Source organism: Olea europaea, chromosome 2 (genome assembly GCF_002742605.1).
Source record: "Olea europaea var. sylvestris chromosome 2, O_europaea_v1, whole genome shotgun sequence".
Taxonomy (NCBI): Eukaryota; Viridiplantae; Streptophyta; class Magnoliopsida; order Lamiales; family Oleaceae; genus Olea; species Olea europaea.
Genome location: NC_036238.1, coordinates 26,898,706 through 26,908,719, shown reverse-complemented (window position 1 = coordinate 26,908,719; position 10,014 = coordinate 26,898,706). Strand labels below are relative to the sequence as shown.

Sequence of the window (10,014 nt, the reverse complement as noted above, 5' to 3'; positions counted from 1 at the left end):
GGAAATAAATCGCCTGGATTTTGTGAATACTTGTTTTGTCAACCAATTTTGTAAACACACTTTGTACAAATTGCCAATACTTGTTTTGTCATCCCAGGCAGATCACATGGTTCGAGATTACGAAATTCATACGAAGAGGTGATGATTGAATATAATTTATAAAAATCAAATCTTTTTATATATTATCAATTAGGTTAAATTTTGTGCAAATATAAACTTCTTGAATAAATAAAAAACCCACACATAGGCAGAATATTTCTTAGAGCAAATACTATGTTAAACGAGAGAAGATACACGTACAAGGCAAGGTTCACAAAACCCCACCAAATCAGATACAAAAGGTGGGGTGGTTGGGATTTTTTTGACAATATTTTAATTACAAGGAATCCATCTCATGTGTCTAATCTGGAGGGTTCTGTGAAACCCTCTTCTATACAGTTAGCATTAATCAAGTTAAGCCCCCAGGGCATATCTCCCAGTGGTAAAGGGGAGGGCGGATAGGGCTTAGCGCGGCAGTGTGCAGAGTTCGATTCCCTGCAAGGTGGAATTGACTTTGTTGCAAGCGGGAGTTACCATATAGGTTAACAGCCTTGGCCTATCCATATACTCTCCACCCTGGCTCCTGGGAGACATATCCTGCGATTTACCTCTTCCACGATGGAGCATGGCAGGATCGATGGGGGCCCTTAAGGTTGGGGTTCAACCTTTTAGCATTAATCAAGTTAAACTGCACAAAGAAAGTAACGTTCATATCTGCAGAGAATCGCAGATGGCCGACCATTTTTGCAGATCCGAAACAGATACCAAGCTACAAGCCATATAAACTAAAAATTACATGATCTTATTCATTCACGTGTGAACACTGACCATTGCCTATTTTTTATTTACTAGAAAGAAATGGCTGTTTTTACCTTGTTGGTAAACTTTGTGAATTACCTACGCATTTACTATTTACTATTCTTTTGTACAATAAAAAGTTTACTTAAAAAAAGTAACGTCACTTTTGTAAGATCACAAATACAAAACTGAAAGTAGTAGGCATTATCAAATTATACAGTAGACAATTTTTTTTGCTCGTTATCATTTACGTTACTCAAAGAAGTCACATCTATATTTCACCATATTTCTAGAATCTCGGTTTTCGACACTTCATTCCTATTATTACGTGTTTTCATTTAGTCACGTTGACATTTTGTAATAGTAATATAAACCCGACTTCCTCGCTCAACTCAGCTTTTGAATTCAATGTATTTCGATCAAATTCGAGAAGCGAAATATGTGACACTTTTGCACATTGATGGGAGATCGACCAACACGAAATTTGTGTCTTCGACCACCGGTTTATCATTTCTGATGGGACACATTCCGTGAGGTAAGAATAATACCCTACTAACAATGGCACTCTTGTATTTACTAGCAAGACCATGTCTCATTTCACAAAGAAAATTAACCAGGCCCAAAGGCACTAAGCACGGAGGTCTGTTCATACAAATTGATTCGTCGGTATAAATCCAAAGCAAATCCTGAACCACCACGTGCCTACTATGTCTTACGTGTACCTTTCTGATTTGTCCATCGCCACCACGCACCTGAGAGATGGGGGTATAGTGGATGGAGGCGCTCCTCTCTCACCCTTATAAATGGCACCACGACCCCACAGTTTCTCTCTAAACATATCACTCTTCTTTGTTCTTCGTCTTCTGTGTTTTGTACAGAAAGAGCGACTCACTATTCTTTAATTCTATTCGTTTTTTCTTATTTCAAGAAATTAACCAAGAAATCAAAATCAATGGCAAGCAGAAAATTAACTGTGGAAGTGTGCGACGCCAAGAATCTGATGCCCAAAGACGGACAAGGCACGGCCAGTGCATATGTGATCCTGGATTTCGAAGGCCAACGGCGCCGTACGAAGACAATTTTCCGGGATCTCAACCCTCAATGGGGCGAGAAGCTCGAATTCTTGGTCCACGATGTAGAATCCATGGCGTCGGAAATGTTGGAGCTCAACGTGTACAATGATAAAAAGAGTGTGAAGAGAAGCACTTTTCTTGGAAAAGTGAAGATTGCTGGAAGCACTTTCGTAAAATCTGGTGAAGAAGTGCCTTTGATTTATTATCCGTTGGAGAAGAGAAGTGTTTTTTCGCAGATTAAGGGGGAGATTGGGCTTAAAGTATGGTACGTAGATGAGGAGCCGCCGCCTGCGGAGGAGGCTGTGGTGGAGAAGTCTGATGCCACTCCACCACCGGCTGAGGAGGAGAAAAAGGCAGCTGAGGCGGTCACGAAAGAGAAGGAAGAAGAGAAACAACCAACTTTAGAAGAGTCTAAAAAGGAAGGAAACCCACAGGAGACTCCAAAACCAGATACGGCGGCGGTTCTACCACCTCCTGCAGCGTCGGAAGTAGAAAATCTACCATTGTCTCAGCAGAAAAACACCAAGAAAGCAGAAAAGTCTATTGTTGCAGAAAACATGAAGAATATTGATATTGAATCAAAACTGTTCCAGAAAATCTTAAATTCCGACCGGCGAATGGCTTTTGATTTGGTGGATCAAATGCCATTCCTATATGTTCGTGTAGCCAAAGCGAAAATCTCAAATCCAGACGCAGATTCTTTAGTCTATGCTAAGCTCGTGATCGGTACACATAGCATCAAAACCAAATCACAAGCTGCTAATAAAGATTGGGATCAAGTTTTTGCATTTGATAAAGAAGGATTAAATTCAACCTCTCTTGAAGTCTCAGTTTGGATTGAAAAAAAGATCCCAGAAAATGAAAACAACAATGGAGTTTCAGACAGTTGTATGGGAACAGTGTCGTTCGATTTGCAGGAAGTGCCCAAAAGAGTGCCGCCGGACAGCCCATTGGCACCGCAGTGGTACAGTTTAGAGGCGGAGCAAAACCTGGAGGGAAATGATATCATGCTGTCAGTGTGGGTAGGGACTCAAGCTGACGAAGCTTTTCAGGAGGCTTGGCAGTCAGATTCCGGGGGGTTGATACCAGAAACCCGAGCCAAGGTGTACTTGTCTCCGAAGCTGTGGTATTTGAGACTAACGGTCATCCAAGCCCAGGATTTGCAGCTTGCTACAGGGTCGGGCACAAACGAGCCTAAGGTTCGGAATCCCGAGCTTTATGTGAAAGCCCAACTCGGCACGCAGCTATTCAAAACGAGCCGAATTAGTGTTGGCTCGTCTTCTATCTCATCTAATCCTACGTGGAATGAGGACCTTATATTCGTGGCAGCCGAGCCTTTTGAGCCGTTTATGATAATTACAGTGGAGGATGTGACAAATGGGCAAGCAATTGGGTGTACTAAGGTGCAGATGGCTACAATAGACAAGCGAACCGAGGACAAATCAGAGCCGAGATCAAGGTGGTTTAATTTAATTGGTGATGATCAGAAGACTAAACCCTATGGTGGGAGAATACACGTGCGGGTGTGTTTGGAAGGAGGGTATCACGTGCTAGATGAGGCAGCTCATGTGACCAGTGATGTTCGGGCTACTGCCAAGCAATTGTCCAAGCCAGCTATTGGTTTGCTTGAAGTGGGCATTAGAGGGGCTACTAATCTACTTCCGGTTAAGACGAAGGACGGTACACGTGGGACAACAGATGCATACGTTGTGGCTAAATATGGACCGAAGTGGGTTCGCACTCGAACAATTCTTGATCGGTTTAATCCGTGGTGGAATGAACAATACACATGGGATGTGTATGATCCGTGCACCGTATTGACTATAGGAGTGTTTGATAATGGAAGGTACAAGCATGATGAAGCAGGGTTGAAGAAGGATGTGAGGCTTGGGAAGTTACGCGTACGTCTCTCGACTCTTGACACCAATAGAGTGTATGTTGGTACGTATTCTCTCATGGTGTTGCTTCCTAGCGGGGCGAAGAAAATGGGCGAAATTGAGATAGCTTTGAGGTTTTCGTGCTCATCATGGATTAGTCTTATTCAAGCATATGCCAATCCACTGTTGCCTAGGTTGCATTATGTGAGACCATTTGGTGCTGCCCAACAAGACATCCTTAGGCACACTGCTATGAGAATTGTGACAGCAAGGTTAGCTCGATCCGAACCGGCTTTGGGTCAAGAAGTAGTCCAATTCATGTTGGACTCGGATACGCACATGTGGAGCATGAGACGGAGCAAGGCCAACTGGTTTCGGGTTGTGGGTTGCTTGTCAAAAGCAGCTACAATTGCACGTTGGCTCAATGGGATTCAAACATGGGTGCATCCTCCAACAACAATTTTGGTCCATATCTTGTTGGTAGCCGTAGTATTGTACCCACACCTAGTGGTGCCAACAATTTTCATGTATGCCTTCTTGATCATAGCATTGAGATTTCGTTATCGCCAACGTATTCAGATCACAGTGGACCCTAGAATGTCTCATGTTGATGCTATAAGTCCCGATGAGCTAGATGAAGAATTTGACGGATTTCCAACCACACAAGCAACAGACCAAGTGCGCATCCGCTATGATCGATTACGTGCTCTAGCAGGACGTGCCCAAACACTTTTGGGCGATGTTGCTGCTCAAGGTGAACGACTGGAGGCACTGTTCAATTGGAGAGATCCTAGAGCTACCGGCATATTTGTCGTATTTTGCTTATTTGCTTCCTTGTTATTTTATGTTGTACCCTTTAAGGTATTTGTTTTAGGGTCAGGTTTATACTACCTCCGTCACCCTAGATTCCGTGGCGACATGCCCTCTGTCCCGATGAACTTTTTCCGAAGGCTGCCGCCGCTGTCCGACCAAATTCTTTAAACTAGTTTTTAGTTTTTACTGTCATATTTACTTTCAGGCATGACAAAATGTTGAATTTTGACGGGCATTTAATTTTAGTGTGCAATTAATTGGCCCTTTGATTATGTAAAAGTGACAAATCTATGGATTCAACTGAACAATGAGCATTAAAGACGGGGAGACCAAAAAGTTAATACGAGTATTAAATTTTGAACCTTATTTGTAGCAAAAGTGACCGTTTGAAGTCCATTGCCCATGTCTCGAGAAGGTTGGTGAGATACTTAAAATATGGTTGTTTGAATAATTGACCGTTATACGCGTGGGGTCGTGAGGTTAGCATTTTCATAGTTTGATTAAAGGAGCCTAGTCATGTGACCACTTAAAGACAACCAGTTTAGCTTTATTTCTTTTGTGATGTTAGAACGTGTTTATTAAGGTAACCTTAACTCGTTTGACAGATTTTTTTGGAGAGGAATGAATTTTTTAAATTGCAAATTTTGAAAGAATGTGTAAGGAAAAATTTTGAATTTACATGAAGAATATTTTATTATGAGAATGTATAATAAAAAATAAGTATGAAAAAAAAAATGAGAAATAATAGTTGTCGAACATGGGCTTAAAATGGTTAAGGAAACGTACATGATAATAAAGAAACACACTCGTTCAACCAATTTCGAAAAAGAAAATAAACACTAACAATGAGCTAGCTAGAAAGTGTGACAAACAGGAAATACATGTCAAGATAAAATTCTTCAATAAAACAAAATTTAACAGGCACTTTATAGTACGTGATTCGATTCAATTCAAATTACAACAAAAATTGCAAGAATATTCAACCAGCATATCTTGTACAAACGTCATTTGATATGTATTTTTTAACATCCAGAAAGGCTATTTTAATTCAATGAGAAGCAAACATTTTTATCAAGCAAGAACAATGTGTTCTCGACACCCTCATCCCGAGCGCATATCATACCCAGCTCCCGGCAACCTGCACAGTGAAACACGAGGACTCAAGATTCTTGCCACCACATTACAAACTTTTACGAAATGCCCATATTTGTTTGATAAAACCGGTTATTGGAACTGTATGTAAGAATGCTGTAAGCAGCATTACAATCTTTAGAAGGAAAGCAAACCTTTTATCAAGCAAGACCAAGATGACCTCGACCCCCACATCCTGAACACATGGTATTTCCAGTTCCCCCGCAACCTGCATGATAAAACACAAGATGTCAAGATTCTTGCCAACACATTACAATCTTTTATAAGAATATGCATGACATACGTTATACGTCTTCTTTGATTGGTCTTTGTTGTTATTTTCTTATACAAAACAAGGCTAAGAAAGCAAACACAAAAGAGAGGTTTTGTATGTCGTTTTGTTAGTGTGTTGGTAATCCATCGTCGTTTTGAATTTTAGGTAAAAAGTTTATCTCCCCCTCAATGTTCTTATTCACTCCATTTTCTCTCTCCCTCAGTTTTCCTCAATTGGGTCACTTGTTGCTGCCACTAACCATTGCTACAAAATACTCCCAGACATACCTGTTAAATGTTCCGTAAGCCTAAAAATTCATAATGGAACCCAAGTCATTGCATTGAATGAGAATAATATAGGGGTGTTTGATAGACATTTTTATGTAAAAATGCATTTTAGAATAGTAAAATGTGTGGTTAAGAAATAAGGAAAATTTTTTGATTTACGTGTAATATTATTTTAATAAAGAATGTGTAGTTGAAAAGAAGAAAGAGAAAATGCATTTTGAAAAAAATGGCTATCAAACGGGGCCATAATATCAATAGTTTGCCGGCTAAATCTTTACATACAAACAAATGATAAGAATAGTTCAAAGAACAATACAGTTAAAAGACCGACTAATTAGAATAACTGATATGATCTTGAAGGATATATTTATCTCCATTTGTTCATTTCACCTTGAAAGAACAACATGACTTTAATTCTGGACTCTACAGATGGTCAAACTTGAGACCTGCATTTGTTAATTTTTTTATTTTTGATCGAGAATATTGAGTCTACCATAGATATATTGGAATACTCACTATATCCCTATGCATATGTTTCTCCCTAAGTGACGAGATTGTGATGAAACTGGCATTGGTAACATTGCCAAATTGCTGTGCTGTGCTAGTCCTATCAAATCTTCCATACAATGTTACGTAATAAATTAGAGCATGTTTCGTAGAGACTTTTCAAGCTTATAAGTGGGTCAAACATGATTTTTAAGCACATATTCTATAGGACCTATAACTTTTATCTACTTTTTAACTACGCAGTCCTTGAGACCTTACTCAAGCAAGCAATTGGTTTAAGCACATTTATGGCATGTTTGGTATGCTGGATACGTCAATACCGAACACGTTTAAAGAAAAAAAAAAAAGAAGATGTTAATGTAGTGTTTAGTGTCTTGTGCAGTGCTGTCGAGTGTTCCGTGTCAAATGTGACCTCAATTTACCAAATTCGTCAAACATATATGAAGTAGCAAACATTTCTTTTGTTAATATGAATTCCTTATAAGAATATCGAATACAATGCTAGCCAAAAACCTAAGTTCAAACTATAATGGAGGTGTCTGTACCCGTATCCCTTTTATCAATAAGAGGGAATCCAAAAAAATAAAAAACCGAAAAAGAAAACCAAAAATCGGATTAGAACATTACCTAGACACCGTACTTTGACAATGATTCCTTGACTCTCCAAGATAGAGTCTACATATAAGCCTGAACCTGAGCAGGTGCTGCAAAGAATAGCTCCTTTTGCTTGACAACTTGGGCAACTGGGCTTATCTCCAACATTTATCATGGCCATCGACAACCCAATAGGTTTTTCAATTATCTCCTCCGGAATAGGCTTATCATAACAAAAAAGTGATTCAAGGCTGCTTCGTCTATGAACATCCCCAACAGAACTTGGCATAGCCTGCAACATCATAGTATATCTTCTTAGCAATTTTAATTTGTTCCAAATTTTACTCTAGAATACAAGTAAAAAAGGAAAAAGTTTGCATAACTGTACAAGGAATTTTTATGCTGGCATAATTAACTTATAGTCAACTCGACAGCTATAATTATTATTATTAATTTATTTATTTTTATATTATTATTATTTTTTACATAAGCGTTCCTCAAGGAACATTTTTTTCTATTCAGCCGTAAGCATTTAATTTCCATTACTTGCATAATAATTTCATAAACTTGGACCTCATGGTCGAATGCATCGACTTCTAACAATAAAAATCAGAGTTATTACAACATATATCATAACTTGGACCTCATGGTCGAATGCATCGACTTCTAACAATAAAAATCAGAGTTATTACAACATATATCATAAGTTCTGATGGTAATGGAAAAATTTTTATTTTTTCTTTTGCAAGTGATCACAATGCCACGATGTTACATAGTAATTATTTTCCCATATATTAAATTGGACACTAATAATTTAGCATAGCAGCGTGTTAAAATCAAGAAAAACTCTGTAGACATTATTTTATGGTATCTGTCAGGGTATTTTTCCATAAACATGCCATTGTTTAGGGGATGCCTTGATTATCTCATCTAAAACACAAATAAAGCCATCTCAAGAGTCAGTTTACTCGATTCTTGATAGATGCCCAATTATGCGAACCAAAAAAAAGTTAATCAACGAGTACTACTCTCCAATTAAGTGCTTAATTCACCTCAAAGAAATCTTAAAGAAGTTATAATACGAGTCATAGGGCTATAATAGAGCATGATAAAATGAATTTGATGCAAAAACAACATTAAAACGTGTCAAAGTTTCAGTTTTGTTTGTAAGTATAATGTCAAATTATATAATCTACTACACAAGTCATTTGTATATGTGTAATCATTTGCTTCTTCAAATCACTTATTCAAAAAAGAAACTGTAAATGCCATTCTTCATGTATATTGTATGTGAATACGATCTATATGATGCTTCTGCTTGTACGAATAGAAGAAAGACGTCTTTGTTAAAGATTTTCAGACCAACCTATGGTTGTTTCTTTTATCATTTTCCTTTATTTGTACATTTAGCTACAAATCACTGGCTCAACCTGCTTCATTTAGCATATTCAACGACCTTAAAACGGAATTTAACCCACTAATTTTAAGGAAAATCCCAACACAAAATTTAGATGTCTATTTGAACGAATCCAAACCCTAAAGCCCATTAAAATTAACGAGAACAAGAATAATAAACAGAAATATATATGTACAATTTATTACTGACCCGCGGCGAAGAAAGCGAGCGAGAACCCGTGAGATTTGGGTGATTTCTGTAAATGGGCTCGGGACTAATCCATAAAACATTATGGGAATAACAAATCGATGGGGAAACTTTGGGTAATGAAGAAATTGAAGAAGAGGAGATTTTCAGAGCACAATTCATTTTTTCTTCTTACTTTTCAGAATGAACGATTACTGTTTAATTTCTGGAACAGAACGATTGATTTTGTTGCAATTATTAGTGTTCGATGATTTTAAGGTGTCTCTTCGTTATTAACGGAGATGGTGTGCTCCTCTTCAAGAATCAAATATTCTGTCAAAATAAATAAATAAATTCTGCCTCATATAAACAAAAAAATAATTTCTAATTTTATTAATAGCCCTGTTTGATAGTTATTATTTGGCAAAATAATATTTTGAATAGCTTTTTTAGAAGAATGTGATGTTCAAAAATCGAAAAAAATTTAAATTTACGTGCAAAATATTTTATTGTTTAAATGTATAATTAAATGAACATTAAAAAAAAAGTTTTCAAATAACGATGGTCAAACACGACAAACAACAAGCATTTTCAAGTATTAAAGTTTCAAATACAATTAAGCCCCTATTTGACAACCATTAAAACGATTTTTTATTCTTTGGAGAAAATGAATTTTAGAATAGTGATTGATTTGATGAATAATGTGTAGTTAAAAAGTAGAAAAAAATTAAATTTATATACAGAATATAATATTGTGAGAATGTGAGATTAAAAATAAATTTTAAGGCGGTCACATGGAACCTAATGTATATTTTTATATACATGGATTAAATCAATTACTTAACTTTGTTCATTTATCTCAGTTTATATAGTAAATTTATTCAATTGCGACTTTTGAAGATTTTTATGCACTTATGACTTCTATGAATTTTGTAAACATTTTATAGATTTGTTTCAGTTTCAGTTTGAATACGGACTTTTCATCAAGTAATTCTCTATAATATCACCCAAGATTCTATCTAAGTAACCATTTTTCATA

At 37.1% G+C, this 10,014-nt stretch overlaps 2 protein-coding genes across 2 annotated transcripts; one reads left to right on the top strand and one right to left on the bottom strand.

Moving 5' to 3' along the window:
• Positions 1 to 1,685: 1,685 nt before the first annotated feature.
• LOC111368942 (protein QUIRKY-like) lies at positions 1,686 to 4,826 on the top strand. The gene has a single exon (XM_022990436.1). The coding sequence runs from the start codon at positions 1,790 to 1,792 to the stop codon at positions 4,766 to 4,768; it is 2,979 nt and encodes a 992-aa protein (XP_022846204.1). The 5' UTR covers positions 1,686 to 1,789; the 3' UTR covers positions 4,769 to 4,826.
• A 652-nt stretch (positions 4,827 to 5,478) lies between these two features.
• On the bottom strand, positions 5,479 to 9,338 carry LOC111368928. Its single transcript, XM_022990431.1, has 4 exons — positions 9,000 to 9,338; positions 7,427 to 7,685; positions 5,888 to 5,960; positions 5,479 to 5,740 (listed from the first exon to the last, which is right to left on the bottom strand). The coding sequence occupies exons 1-3, from the start codon at positions 9,156 to 9,158 to the stop codon at positions 5,893 to 5,895; spliced, it is 486 nt and encodes a 161-aa protein (XP_022846199.1). The 5' UTR covers positions 9,159 to 9,338; the 3' UTR covers positions 5,479 to 5,740; positions 5,888 to 5,892.
• Between the last annotated feature and the right edge of the window lie 676 nt (positions 9,339 to 10,014).